Below are 15,518 nucleotides of genomic sequence, written 5' to 3' on the forward strand. Positions count from 1 at the left end.
AACTAGTTATATTAATTCACTGAGAGCACACTTAGACTAGGTACACACTGAAGAGTTTTCCGACTGACGTGTTATATCAAATGTTTATACCAATGACTGAAGGTCTCGATCAGTCTGACGATTCATCCATACACACTGACACGATTTACCTTCAGATCTGTGCTCTTCATCTGGTCCTTCATCTGGTCCTCTATTCTTCAGAGAGTGACAGCACAATATTCATTCATTCATTATTGTCATATTGTCACACTCATTAAAACCACCTTGTTATAGCTATCCACATGTCCTAATGAATTTCGTTAGCTTCTGTGACTCTGAAACGAAACATTCTGTCTCAGAACGAACAAGTGAATTATTCCTTCTACAGCACTCTCTACATTTATTCACCAGGACATTTACCGCTAGTATCGGCTGAAAAGAGCCCGACTCTGTAACCTCTATGGAGACCGTGAGCATGATGAGTGCATACACACTACATGACCGGTCAGTGATTGGTCGGAAAATATTAACCAGTACGACCAACCTAAGGAAATGATGATCGGCACTTTGGGACGACTTTAGATCTTGGTGTCACTATACACACTCACCCGATATCTGACCGAACGGTCGGATGCCGACTGACTGGAGGTTTTTCGTGCAATCATTGGGCCAGTGTGTACCTAGGTTTAGCCACCCACCCGCCTAGCCACACCCAGAACTGCCACGCCCATTAGTATATGCAGAATTCATGCTCTTCCCATGAATATTCTAGAGAATCTGGGTGTACAATGGGACAAAGTGCAGGTTTGGCTCTAGTGAATAACAATGTAACATTGTGTTTATAGAATGTTATGTGTCTTCCTGTAGGGATTTGAATGGGACCTGAAAGGAATTCCTCTAGACACCTCCGCTGAGCTCCATGCCGTCGTCAAAGATCATGAAACAATGGGGAGGAACAGGTGATATAAATACATTAATAGGATCTGGAAAGATAAGTTACTGAAGATGTTACTTATTTTGCTGTTCTATAACATGCTCTATATTCTGTGTAGACTCCAATAAAATAGCGCCCCCCCTGAGGCCAACTGAACGGGTAATCATGCAAAACATACTGAAAAAATCTCATTATCGATTATTTTCTAAATATTTTTTACCAGTTTTATGTGATTTTAATACCATATTTCATATATGGGTTCACTGATCCATTATCGCTGTAGTTCACCATGAGCTCACTTCAGACCTCCATGCCAGATCATGCCTGTATGCCTGTATGCCATGTGTCCCTGGGACTTGTAGTTCTACAATAGATAGTGACGCAGGCTGATGTATAGTGATGACCTGGACACCTCTTGTGAGATGAGTCTATTCACACTGTTGTCTCTGTACTCAGGAGAGAGCGGGGATAGAGCAGTGATCCTATTGGACAGTGATACAAGTGGGGAAAGAGTAGTGATCCTATTGGACAGTGATACAAGCGGGGATAGAGCAGTGATCCTATTGGACAGTGACACAAGCAGGTATAGAGCAGTTATCCTATTGGACAGTGACACAAGCGGGGATAGAGTAGTGATCCTATTGGGCAGTGATACAAGCGGGGATAGAGTAGTGATCCTATTGGACAGTGATACAAGCGGGGATAGAGCAGTGAACCTATTGGACAGTGACACAAGCAGGTATAGAGCAGTTATCCTATTGGACAGTGACACAAGCGGGGATAGAGTAGTGATCCTATTGGACAGTGATACAAGCGGGGATAGAGCAGTGAACCTATTGGACAGTGACACAAGCAGGTATAGAGCAGTTATCCTATTGGACAGTGACACAAGCGGGGATAGAGTAGTGATCCTATTGGGCAGTGATACAAGCGGGGATAGAATATTGATCCTATTGGACAGTGATACAAGCGGGGATAGAGCAGTGATCCTATTGGACAGTGATACTGTCACGGAACTAGGTTGTACATAGCTTACTGGTTTCAGCACTACTCACCAAAGAGGTGCGGAATCTAACGTGTCCCAGGTCTTTGCCAGGAACCCCCGCAAGGGAGTATGGACTTTGCTGCGGGAGACACGCAGGTCGCGGTCCTCAGAGGGAGCAACCAGTGAAGCGTTTAGAATGGAAGAGGTGTCAGGCGGTCCAGGTCAAGCCGTGCAATCAGGAGATGCCAGTGGGGAAGTCCGTAAGCGTGGTCAAAAACTAGCCGGTCAAATATCAGGAGCACTGGAGATAGAAGGGGGTCAAACGTAGTCGGGTCAATTCACGAGGAGCACTGGAAACAGGGATAGTCAGGATCAAGCCGGGTCATACACAATGAGACACAAAGATGCAGAAACTCTATAAAGCTGGAGATTAGGGACCTAATACTCTGGCACCCACTAGGTGCCATCATCATCATCATCATCACCATTTATTTATATAGCGCCAATGATTCCGCAGCGCTGTACAGAGAACTCATTCACATCTGTCCCTGCCCCATTGGGGCTTACAGTCTAAATTTCCTAATATAGACACACACTCACAGACAGACTCGTACAGACAGACAGAGAGAGAGAGAGACTAGGGTCAATTTTGATAGCAGCCAATTAACCTACCAGTATGTTTTTGGAGTGTGGGAGGAAACCGGAGCACCCGGAGGAAACCCACGCAAACACAGGGAGAACATACAAACTCCTCACAGATAAGGCCATGGTTGGGAATTGAATTGAACTCATGACCCCGGTGCCAGAGCTAGCTATTTATAATGTGGAGGGGCTGGCCTACCTATTGGCGGTGGTGACGCTGAACACCACCGCCGGAATCTGCAAGAGGCAGGACGCGCCGCCGCCACGGACCCAGAGGTGCGCCTGGTTGCCTAGCTCGTCGGCAGGAACAGGCGTCCGTCCCTTTGTGACGGACACAGCACGGCGACGGCGCCTGACAGATACAAGTGGGGATAGAGCAGTGATCCCATTGGACAGTGATACAAGTGGTGATAGAGCAGTGATCCCATTGGACAGTAACACAAGCGGGGATAGAGCAGTGATCCTATTGGACAGTGACAGAGTGGCAGAAGGTATAGGGACCAGTTACATGGGATCTTGTGTACACAGCACATGGAGCTAACAGAGGGGTATTTTACCCTTCATGCCCCTCATCCCAGCATTATTCTGGGACAGACGATAAAGGCACATCATGGGGAGACATTTCTTATAGATTCTGTTTTGTAGAACTGAATAAACAACTGTTACTGTTGTGTCTGAGAGATTCTGTGTTTTAACATTATTTCATTTAGATTTGGCCTATACGAAAACTGTTACCCCCTGATTACTGGGTAATATGTCAGATTATACCCCGAGTGAGGAGGCCGCAGCAGCTAAATGTTTTTTGTTTGGTGAATTTGTCTTACGTAACATTTTTAGGTACTAAAATGACAATACTCTATATTTATAATTGGGCAATGTTTTCTCATGAGCACCTGTGGCACCACATTATAATCTTATTACATCATGGACTAATGGTAGCAGGAATCAAGTAGGACAAGGTGGATCGGAAAACACAGAGGTTCTGATTTATTAATGAGAGCAACTGTAAGAACACATTTTATGTACACTCGACATTAATAACATCCTAATAAATGTATTTCATGGAATAAAAATGAAACAGGAAAAAAACTTTTTTTAATGTTTTGTCATTAATGAATATATTGTTTCAAGGTGACATTAATTGAATAGTTTTTATTTTATTTTATGTGCATTCTTTTGGGTGTTGATATTCCACATATGTATCGGGCATATCCTGCAGTGTATTGTCTGTTAGAGCAGATCTAGGGGCCTGATTCATTAAGGAAAGTTAAGTAAAAAATGGAGTAAGTTTTCTTCTGGACAAAACCATGTTACAATGCAAGGGGTGCAAATTAGTTTTCTATTTTGCACATAAGTTAGATACTGTCTGTTTTTACATGTAGCACACAAATACTTGATAGCTTATTTGTACACTGAAATTTAAAGTTGATATTTGTGTGCTACATGAAAATCAGACAGTATTTAACTTAACGAATCAGGCCCTGAGTGTTTATCTGCTAAGTTTTACAAGCTGGGACTGATCAGACTGTGATCCCAGCATCCATAAGTCATTCTTCCATGGAAATAATATTGTCAAGTTTTCATAAAAATATCCAACCAGTGACCACTTCCTCAGACTTATTTTTATATCTCCAGATCTCTTGTGATTTCCTGGAAAATATTGAGGACAAATCTGTTCCAGGATATTGCCTAATTAAAATAATTGTGCTGAACATTAAACCGTAATAGTATAATTCCTGATCATTGAAATAGGACTTCTGCCTGAAATCAGTTACTTAAAACGGAGAAACACACTTTGTTGCCTGTTGCTGTCAGTTGAAGAAAGGCTGAAAAGAACCAACACTCTTCAATAGATCTATAACCATGGAAACAAACTGTGGACTGCAATGACTGTTTCCGTGGTTACAGGGGTTACTATGGAGCGGCAGTCCTTCGGGATCTGCCTATCAAAAGTCAGCAAGAGTTTGTTTCTGTATTTTGAGCAGAAGTTCTTATTCCTTATGTATAAGACCCAGTTTATATATTGTGAGAATAGCTTGTAAATTGGGGGCTGTGATTTGCTAAAATAACCGCGGGTTGTAAACATGAAATCCGAAGTATTCCTTGTATCTTACGTCATTGTCCCCATAATGGCCTCAGTCCCTCTATTGCCCTTCACGTGTGTCACACTTTGCATCCCCGAGAACTGTTCATACTGATACAAAGACCACATGAGGGATATTTATAAAAACTGGCGTAGATTAAAAATGTGCTGTTACCTATAGCAACTAGAGATGCTCACTGACCCACGTGAACTGGTTTTGGTTTTGGTTTTGGATCTAGATTAGCTTCGTGTTTTGGTTTTGGTTTTGGCAAAACCACCCTCGTGTGTTTTGGTTTTGGATTTTTTTAGAAAAAATCCTAAAATATGCCAAAATCACATAATTTTGCTCCTTTTTTGTTCCTACATTATTATTAACCTCAATATCACTAATTTGAAGTCATTTGCAGTCAATTTTGACCACCTCACAGATCACAATATTATTTTCATACACTTTCGGACAAATACTGCAGCGACCTGGCTGGATGGTAAGCGACAGAGCAATGACTCAAACACGCGGCAGTTCCTACCACATCTAGGACACATTGGCACACAGCAGTGGCAGAAAAGAAAAATGGGGGTCCGCCCTCCCTCCAACCCCTCGCTATGTTGGATCTTAAAAAGGAACTCAAACCTCTCGAGGGCGTGTGACAGTACCGAGACGGCTCGGTACTCGGATCCCCTAAGTTCTGGTGTGTTCAGTTCTCGAGGAACCGAGCCTGAGCATCTCTAATAGCAACCAATAAGATCCCTGCTTTCAATTTCTAAACTGTTTGAGAAAAGTGAAATAATCTCATGAATTGATATGCACCATAGCACCTTTTTTCCTGGGCACCAGTTTTCTTAAATATCCCGCAGTGTTTATCTTCTACACGACTCAGCTTTAGTAGAGATAAGTATGCGGTCAGTGTTCTGTACATGGCTGTGACGTCACTAAACATGTGACATGAGCGGCTTCCATCTGGGCATCTGTGAACGGAGACAGACCTATATATAAGGCCTCCTGCGTGTTAAGGTATAATCTCCACCTGATCATTGCAATCAATTTTGGATGGGGTTCCATACATTATTGCAAAATTATACTTACCTTGGTCTGGTGATACGCTCAGTCCGGTGGGTCCGCCAATGTTCTCCTCACTCCTGCCGAAAGCGCGTTGATGGTCGTCAGGGGCGAGGACACCATCACCGGAACGGGGCAGATTTTTGGGGGGAACCCGGATCCTAGTTAAGCAATGTTCTGGAATAATGTGTGACTTGTGGAATGCCACCCAAATTTTTTTTGCAGTTTTGGGTTTAATTAGTCTTTAGAGGGGGTAGAATGTGTTGCATTCTTCTCAGTTACTAAGCTGTCCTTACCAGAGCCAGTGCTAGGGTTCTTGGCACCCTAGGCAAAAATTTCAACACCCCCCCCCCCTGCCCCGCCGCACCCCCCCAACGAACACACTTAATAAATAAATAATTAGATTTTATTTACCTCACTCTTTTCTCCTGAAGCCTGGTCAGTAGATGCAGGGGGGCTCTTCAAACCTCTTCACTTCTCTTCTCTTCTCTTCACTTCTCTTCTCTTTTCTTTTCTTTTCTATGGCTGCTCCTTGCCTTCTGCACACAGGAGACAGAGCGATGCATGCTGGAAGGGGAGGGGGGCGTCGGGAAAGAACTTTATTCACACTGTCTGTCACTGACAGACATTGTGATACTTCACTGAGGCGCCGCCGGACAGACTGTCACATGATCACTGATGTCAGTGATCATGTGTGAGATGCGCCGCGGACACTGAAAAACAGCACCCCGCCGCCGCTGCACTTCTCTCCCGAGCCGCTGACTAGATAAGAAAATCTAGTCAGCGGCGCCCTGCAGGTCCCGGCGCCCTAGGCAACTGCCTAAGGTTGCCTAATGGGAGCGCCGGGCCTGGTCCTTACTTGCATCAGCTAGGTAATAATATGCATTTATTATGGTGTCAAAACAAAGGTGAGAAAAGGTCATAGTCCGTCATTGTCCCGCATCGGAGGACACATGATGTGTTTTAAGTTCATTAAAGAGATTTCCAGAGCAGGTTAATGTTAAGTCCCTTCACAAGGCTATAGGAAAGTTGAGGTACCTGCGAATATGGCTTGAGAGCGAGATATGGACCCGCTCAGGGCGACAGCCGTCAATGCAGTGGTCTCGCCTCTGAGTCCAGCTACTGTGGGATCTACAGGAAGTGCTATCTGGCAGAGCTTGAACTCGTCCAGCTGTAACATTACAGCGGTTATATAAGCCGAGACTTTAGCGTACCACAGAAACGCCCTCTATAGGCGATACACTTAGCGGTACTCTAAACGTCATTTGCAGAAATAATCTCCCTATCTTGTTTCTTACACATTCTCTATTATATCTACAGACTCTGTTTACAGTGCGGGCAGCCACCCTGACATATGTAAAACGATGTCATTAGATGCCTTAGAGGAGCAGGATGGAGGGAGAAATTATCCTCCATAATTGTATAAATTCAAGGAAGCAGACAAATCCCTTATTTGTAAAGACAGTGATGTCTGGTGAGTTATCTGATGATATAACGGCTGGTTGGGTCACAGCTGTGGTCTTGTGTTATTGTAGCCGGTTTCTCTATTGTTTGTGGTGTTTTTAGTGTAAACGCTGACCTTCCTGATCAGGTTATTCAGATGTAAACACTTATATGAGGAAATGTGGGGAGTTCTTCTCCAGATAAAGCGCCAGGTGACTCTTAATGTAGTCATGCTCTCATCTCCCTTAACTTCCCCTAAATATCTGTGTAATGCACCTCTGACCCCCTAAAGTCCTGTGATGTCCACTTGTTCTCTGTACTTAGCAAGAAATGCCCTCACTCCGTCAACTCCTCTCATTGGATGCTGCAAACATTTGTTGGTCTCCGGACAATGCCATATTGCTCCTATGTTCCCTCCCAGGAGAGGGAACAGAGTGATAGGTCTGAGGAGGGTGTAAGGGGACAGGATCCCAGGGGAGGGAACAGAGTGATAGTTCTGTGGAGGGTGTGAGGGGACAGGATCCCAGGGGAGGGAACAGAGTGATAGTTCTGAGGAGGGTGTGTGAGGACAGGATCCCAGGGGAGGGGACAGAGTGATAGGATAGAGGAGGGTGTGAGAGGACAGGATCCCAGGGGAGGGGACAGAGTGATAGGTCTGAGGAGAGTGTGTGAGGTAACAGGATCCCAGGGGACGGGACAGAGTAATAGGTCTGAGGAGGGTGTGTGAGGACAGGATCCCAGGGGAGGGGACAGAGGGATAGGTCTGAGGAGAGTGTGAGGTAACAGGATCCCAGGGGACGGGACAGAGTAATAGGTCTGAGGAGGGTGTGTGAGGACAGGATTCCAGGGGAGGGGACAGAGTGATAGGTCTGAGGAGAGTGTGTGAGGTAACAGGATCCCAGGGGAGAGGACAGAGTGATAGGTCTGAGGAGAGTGTGAGGTAACAGGATCCCAGGGGACGGGACAGAGTAATAGGTCTGAGGAGGGTGTGTGAGGACAGGATCCCAGAGGAGGGGACAGAGTGATAGGTCTGAGGAGGGTGTGAGGAGACAGGATCGTAGGGCAGGTGACAGAGTGATAGGGCTGAGGAGAGTGTGTGAGGACAAGATCCCAGGGGAGGGGACAGAGTGACAGGAGAGAGGAGGGTGTGTGAGGACAGGATCCCAGGGGAGGGGACAGAGTGATAGGTCTGAGGAGGGTGTCAGAGGACTGGATCCCAGGGGAGGGGACAGAGTGATAGGTCTGAGGGGGGTGTGAGGGGACAGGATCCCAGGGGAGGGGACAGAGTGATAGGTCTGAGGAGGGTGTGTGAGGACAGGATCCCAGGGGAGCGGACAGAGTGATATGTCTTAGGAGGGTGTGAGAGGACAGGATCCCAGGGATGGGAACAGAGTGATAGATAGGTCTGAGGAGGGTGTGAGGGGACAGGATCCCAGGGGAGGGAACAGAGTGATAGTTCTGAGGAGGGTGTGAGAGGACAGGAACCCAGGGGAGGGGACAGAGGGGTAGTTCTGAGGAGGGTGTGTGAGGACAGGATCCCAGGGGAGGGGACAGAGTGATAGGAAAGAGGAGGGTGTGTGAGGACAGGATCCCAGGGGAGGGGACAGAGTGATAGGTCTGAGGAGGGTGTGAGAGAAAAAGATCCCAGGGGAGGGGACAGAGTGATAGGTCTGAGGAGAGTGTGAGGGGGCAGGATCCCAGGGGAGGGGACAGAGTGGTAGTTCGGAGGAGGGTGTGAGAGGACAGGATCCCAGGGGAGGGAACAGAGTGATAGGTCTGAGGAGGGTGTGAGGGGACAGGATCCCAGGGGAGGGAACAGAGTGATAGTTCTGAGGAGGGTGTGAGGGGATAGGATCCCAGGGGAGGGAACAGAGTGGTAGTTCTGAGGAGGGTGTGAGAGGACAGGATCCCAGGGGAGGGGACAGAGTGATAGGTCTGAGGAGGGTGTGTGAGGACAGGATCCGAGGGGGAGGGGACAGAGTGATAGGAGAGAGGAGGGTGTGTGAGGACAGGATCCCAGGGGAGGGGACAGAGGGATAGGTCTGAGGAGGGTGTGTGAGGACAGGATCCCAGGGGGAGAGGACAGAGTGATAGGAGAGAGGAGGGTGTGTGAGGACAGGATCCCAGGGGAGGGGACAGAGTGATAGGTCTGAGGAGGGTGTGTGAGGACAGGATCCCAGGGGAGGGGACAGAGTGATAGGTCTGAGGAGGGTGTGAGGAGACAGGATCGTAGGGCAGGTGACAGAGTGATAGGGCTGAGGAGAGTGTGTGAGGACAAGATCCCAGGGGAGGGGACAGAGTGACAGGAGAGAGGAGGGTGTGTGAGGACAGGATCCCAGGGGAGGGAACAGAGTGATAGGAGTGAGGAGGGTGTGTGAGGACAGGATCCCAGGGGGAGGGGACAGAGTGATAGGAGAGAGGAGGGTGTGTGAGGACAGGATCCCAGGGGAGGGGACAGAGGGATAGGTCTGAGGAGGGTGTGTGAGGACAGGATCCCAGGGGGAGAGGACAGAGTGATAGGAGAGAGGAGGGTGTGTGAGGACAGGATCCCAGGGGAGGGGACAGAGTGATAGGTCTGAGGAGGGTGTGTAAGGACAGGATCCCAGGGGAGGGGACAGAGTGATAGGTCTGAGGAGGGTGTGAGGAGACAGGATCGTAGGGCAGGTGACAGAGTGATAGGGCTGAGGAGAGTGTGTGAGGACAAGATCCCAGGGGAGGGGACCGAGTGATAGGAAAGAGGAGGGTGTGTGAGGACAGGATCCCAGGGGAGGGGACAGAGTAATAGGTCTGAGGAGGGTGTGAGAGGAAAAGATCCCAGGGGAGGGGACAGAGTGATAGGTCTGAGGAGAGTGTGAGGGGGCAGGATCCCAGGGGAGGGGACAGAGTGGTAGTTCGGAGGAGGGTATGAGAGGACAGGATCCCAGGGGAGGGAACAGAGTGATAGGTCTGAGGAGGGTGTGAGGGGACAGGATCCCAGGGGAGGGAACAGAGTGATAGTTCTGAGTAGGGTGTGAGGGGATAGGATCCCAGGGGAGGGAACAGAGTGGTAGTTCTGAGGAGGGTGTGAGAGGACAGGATCCCAGGGGAGGGGACAGAGTGATAGGTCTGAGGAGGGTGTGTGAGGACAGGATCCCAGGGGGAGGGGACAGAGTGATAGGAGAGAGGAGGGTGTGTGAGGACAGGATCCCAGGGGAGGGGACAGAGGGATAGGTCTGAGGAGGGTGTGTGAGGACAGGATCCCAGGGGGAGAGGACAGAGTGATAGGAGAGAGGAGGGTGTGTGAGTACAGGATCCCAGGGGAGGGGACAGAGTGATAGGTCTGAGGAGGGTGTGAGGAGACAGGATCGTAGGGCAGGTGACAGAGTGATAGGGCTGAGGAGGGTGTGAGAGGACAGGATCCCAGGGGAGGGAACAGAGTGATAGTTCTGAGGAGGGTGTGAGAGGACAGGAACCCAGGGGAGGGGACAGAGGGGTAGTTCTGAGGAGGGTGTGTGAGGACAGGATCCCAGGGGAGGGGACCGAGTGATAGGAAAGAGGAGGGTGTGTGAGGACAGGATCCCAGGGGAGGGGACAGAGTGATAGGTCTGAGGAGGGTGTGAGAGGAAAAGATCCCAGGGGAGGGGACAGAGTGATAGGTCTGAGGAGAGTGTGAGGGGGCAGGATCCCAGGGGAGGGGACAGAGTGGTAGTTCGGAGGAGGGTGTGTGAGGACAGGATCCCAGGGGAGGGAACAGAGTGGTAGTTCTGAGGAGGGTGTGAGAGGACAGGATCCCAGGGGAGGGGACAGAGTGATAGGAGAGAGAAGGGTGTGTGAGGACAGGATCCCAGGGGAGGGGACAGAGGGATAGGTCTGAGGAGGGTGTGTGAGGACAGGATCCCAGGGGGAGAGGACAGAGTGATAGGAGAGAGGAGGGTGTGTGAGGACAGGATCCCAGGGGAGGGGACAGAGTGATAGGTCTGAGGAGGGTGTGTGAGGACAGGATCCCAGGGGAGGGGACAGAGTGATAGGAGAGAGGAGGGTGTGAGAGGACAGGATCCCAAGGGAGGGCACAGAGTGAAAGGAGTGAGGAGGGTGTGAGAGGACAGGATCCCAGGGGAGGGGACAGAGTGATAGGTCTGAGGAGGGTGTGTGAGGACAGGATCCCAGGGGGAGGGGACAGAGTGATAGGAGAGAGGAGGGTGTGTGAGGACAGGATCCCAGGGGAGGGGACAGAGGGATAGGTCTGAGGAGGGTGTGTGAGGACAGGATCCCAGGGGGAGAGGACAGAGTGATAGGAGAGAGGAGGGTGTGTGAGGACAGGATCCCAGGGGAGGGGACAGAGTGATAGGTCTGAGGAGGGTGTGTGAGGACAGGATCCCAGGGGAGGGGTCAGAGTGATAGGAGAGAGGAGGGTGTGAGAGGACAGGATCCCAAGGGAGGGCACAGAGTGAAAGGAGTGAGGAGGGTGTGTGAGGACAGGATCCGAGGGGGAGAGGACAGAGTGATAGGAGAGAGGAGGGTGTGTGAGGACAGGATCCCAGGGGAGGGGACAGAGTGATAGGTCTGAGGAGGGTGTGAGGGGACAGGATCCCAGGGGAGGGAACAGAGTGATAGTTCTGAGGAGGGTGTGAGGGGACAGGATCCCAGGGGAGGGAACAGACTGGTAGTTCTGAGGAGGGTGTGAGAGGACATGATCCCAGGGGAGGGGACAGAGTGATAGGTCTGAGGAGTGTGTGTGAGGACAGGATCCCAGGGGGAGGGGACAGAGTGATAGGAGAGAGGAGGGCGTGTGAGGACAGGATCCCAGGGGAGGGGACAGAGTGATAGTTCTGAGGAGGGTGTGTGAGGACAGGATCCCAGGGGGAGAGGACAGAGTGATAGGAGAGAGGAGGGTGTGTGAGGACAGGATACCAGGGGAGGGGACAGAGTGATAGTTCTGAGGAGGGTGTGTGAGGACAGGATCCCAGGGGAGGGGACAGAGTGATAGGAGAGAGGAGGGTGTGAGAGGACAGGATCCCAGGGGAGGGCACAGAGTGAAAGGAGTGAGGAGGGTGTGAGAGGACAGGATCCCAGGGGAGGGGACAGAGTGATAGGTCTGAAGAGGGTGTGTGAGGACAGGATCCCAGGGGAGGGGACAGAGTGGTAGTTCTGAGGAGGGTGTGAGAGTACAGGATCCCAGGGGAGGGGACAGAGTGATAGGTCTGAGGAGGGTGTGAGAGGACAGGATCCCAGGGGGAGGGGACAGAGTGATAGGAGAGAGGAGGGTGTGTGAGGACAGGATCCATGGGGAGGGGACAGAGTGATAGGAGAGAGGAGGGTGTGTGAGGACAGGATCCATGGGGAGGGGACAGAGTGATAGGTCTGAGGAGGGTGTCAGAGGACAGGATCCCAGGGGAGGGGACAGAGTGATAGGTCTTAGGAGGGTGTGTGAGGACAGGATCCCAGGGGAGGGGACAGAGTGGTAAGTCTGAGGAGGGTATTAGTGGACAGGATCCCAGGGGAGGGGACAGAGTGATAGGTCTGAGGAGGGTGTGAGGGGACAGGATCCCAGGGGAGGGGACAGAGTGATAGGTCTGAGGAGGGTGTGTGAGGACAGGATCCCAGGGGGAGGGGACAGAGTGATAAGAGAGAGGAGGGTGTGTGAGGACAGGATCCCAGTGGAGGGGACAGAGTGATAGGTCTGAGATGGGTGTGTGAGGACAGGATCCCAGGGGGAGGGGACAGAGGGATAGGAGAGAGGAGGGTGTGTGAGGACAGGATCCCAGGGGAGGGGACAGAGTGATTGGTCTGAGGAGGGTTTGTGAGGACAGGATCCCAGGGGAGGATACAGAGTGATAGGAGAGAGGAGGGTGTGAGAGGACAGGATCCCAGGGGAGGGGACAGAGTGATAGGAGAGAGGAGGGTGTGAGAGGACAGGATCCCAGGGGAGGGCACAGAGTGAAAGGAGTGAGGAGGGTGTGAGAGGACAGGATCCCAGGGGAGGGGACAGAGTGATAGGTCTGAAGAGGGTGTGTGAGGACAGGATCCCAGGGGAGGGGACAGAGTAGTAGTTCTGAGGAGGGTGTGAGAGGACAGGATCACAGGGGAGGGAACAGAGTGATAGGTCTGAGGAGGGTGTGAGGGGACAGGATCCCAGAGGAGGGGACAGAGTGGTAGTTCTGAGGAGAGTGTGAGAGTACAGGATCCCAGGGGAGGGGACAGAGTGATAGGTCTGAGGAGGGTGTGAGAGGACAGGATCCCAGGGGGAGGGGACAGAGTGATAGGAGAGAGGAGGGTGTGTGAGGACAGGATCCATGGGGAGGGGACAGAGTGATAGGAGAGAGGAGGGTGTGTGAGAACAGGATCCCAGGGGAGGGGACAGAGTGATTGGTCTGAGGAGGGTTTGTGAGGACGGGATCCCAGGGGAGGATACAGAGTGATAGGAGAGAGGAGGGTGTGAGAGGACAGGATCCCAGGGGAGGGGACAGAGTGATAGGAGTGAGGAGGGTGTGAGAGGACAGGATCCCTTGGGAGGGAACAGAGTGATAGGTCCGAAGAGGGTGTGTGAGAACAGGATCCCAGGGGAGGGAACAGAGTGATAGTTCTGAGGAGGGTGTGAGGGGACAGGATCCCAGGGGAGGGGACAGAGTGGTAGTTCTGAGGAGGGTGTGAGAGGACAGGATCCCAGGGGAGGGGACAGAGTGATAGGTCTGAGGAGGGTGTGAGAGGACAGGATCCCAGGGTAGGGGACAGAGTGATAGGTCTGAGGAGGGTGTGAGAGGATAGGATCCCAGGGGAGAGGACAGAGTGATAGGAGAGAGGAGGGTGTGTGAGGACAGGATCCCAGGGGAGGGGACAGAGTGATAGGTCTTAGAAGGGTGTGTGAGGACAGGATCCCAGGGGAGGGGACAGAGTGATTGGTCTGAGGAGGGTATTAGAGGACAGGATCCCAGGGGAGGGGACAGAGTGGTAGTTCTGAGGATGGTGTGAGAGGACAGGATCCCAGGGGAGGGAACAGAGTGATAGGTCTGAGGAGGGTGTGAGGGGACAGGATCCCAGGGGAGGGAACAGAGTGATAGGTCTGCGGAGGGTGTGAGAGGACAGGATCCCAGGAAAGGGAACAGAGTGATAATTCTGAGGAGGGTGTGAGAGGACAGGATCCCAGGGGAGGGGACAGAGTGATAGGTCTGAGGAGGGTGTGTGAGGACAGGATCCCAGGGGGAGGGGACAGAGTGATAGGAGAGAGGAGGGTGTATGAGGACAGGATCCCAGGGGAGGGGACAGAGTGATAGGTCTGAGGAGGGTGTGTGAGGACAGGATCTCAGGGGGAGGGGACAGAGTGATAGGAGAGAGGAGGGTGTGTGAGGACAGGATCCCAGGGTAGGGGACAGAGTGATAGTTCTGAGGAGAGTGTGAGAGGACAGGATCCCAGGGGAGGGGACAGAGTGGTAGTTCTGAGGAGGGTGTGTGAGGACAGGATCCCAGGGGAGGGGACAGAGTGATAGGAGTGAGGAGGGTGTGTGAGGACAGGATCCCAGGGGGAGGGGACAGAGTGATAGGAGAGAGGAGGGTGTGTGAGGACAGGATCCCAGGGGAGGGGACAGAGTGATAGGTCTGAGGAGGGTGTGAGAGGACAGGATCCTAGGGGAGGGGACAGAGTTATAGGAGAGAGGAGGGTGTGTGAGGACAGGATCCTAGGGGAGGGGACAGAGTGATAGGTCTTAGGAGGGTGTGTGAGGACAGGATCCATGGGGAGGGGACAGAGTGATAGGAGAGAGGAGGGTGTGTGAGGTCAGGATCCCAGGGGAGGGGACAGAGTGATAGGATAGAGGAGCGTGTGAAAGGACAGGATCCCAGGGGAGGGAACAGAGTGATAGGAGAGAGGAGGGTGTGAGAGGACAGGATCCCAGGGGAGGGAACAGAGTGATAGGTCTGAGGAGGGTGTGAGGGGACAGGATCCCAGGGGAGGGAACAGAGTGATAGGTCTGAGGAGGGTGTGAGGGGACAGGATCCCAGGGGGAGGGGACAGAGTGATAGGAGAGAGGAGGGTGTGTGAGGACAGGATCCCAGGGGAGGGGACAGAGGGATAGGTCTGAGGAGGGTGTGAGAGGATAGGATCCCAGGGGAGAGGACAGAGTGATAGGAGAGAGGAGGGTGTGTGAGGACAGGATCCCAGGGGAGGGGACAGAGTGATAGGTCTTAGAAGGGTGTGTGAGGACAGGATCCCAGGGGAGGGGACAGAGTGATTGGTCTGAGGAGGGTATTAGAGGACAGGATCCCAGGGGAGGGGACAGAGTGGTAGTTCTGAGGATGGTGTGAGAGGACAGGATCCCAGGGGAGGGAACAGAGTGATAGGTCTGAGGAGGGTGTGAGGGGACAGGATCCCAGGGGAGGGAACAGAGTGATAGGTCTGCGGAGGGTGTGAGAGGACAGGATC

The 15,518-nt window shown here is 51.7% G+C and overlaps 1 protein-coding gene across 7 annotated transcripts in view; it reads left to right on the forward strand.

Annotated features, from left to right (window-relative positions):
• DYSF (dysferlin) overlaps window positions 1–15,518 on the forward strand; it is a 253,752-nt gene that overhangs the window by 26,785 nt on the left and 211,449 nt on the right. For all 7 annotated transcript variants that reach the window (XM_075188311.1, XM_075188613.1, XM_075188225.1 and 4 more), the window contains exon 3: window positions 847–938. In XM_075188311.1, coding sequence (XP_075044412.1) covers window positions 847–938 — 92 coding nt within the window. The remainder of the gene's footprint in view (window positions 1–846; window positions 939–15,518) is intronic.

The sequence above is a fragment of the Mixophyes fleayi genome, chromosome 1 (assembly GCF_038048845.1).
Source record: "Mixophyes fleayi isolate aMixFle1 chromosome 1, aMixFle1.hap1, whole genome shotgun sequence".
Classification (NCBI taxonomy): Eukaryota; Metazoa; Chordata; class Amphibia; order Anura; family Limnodynastidae; genus Mixophyes; species Mixophyes fleayi.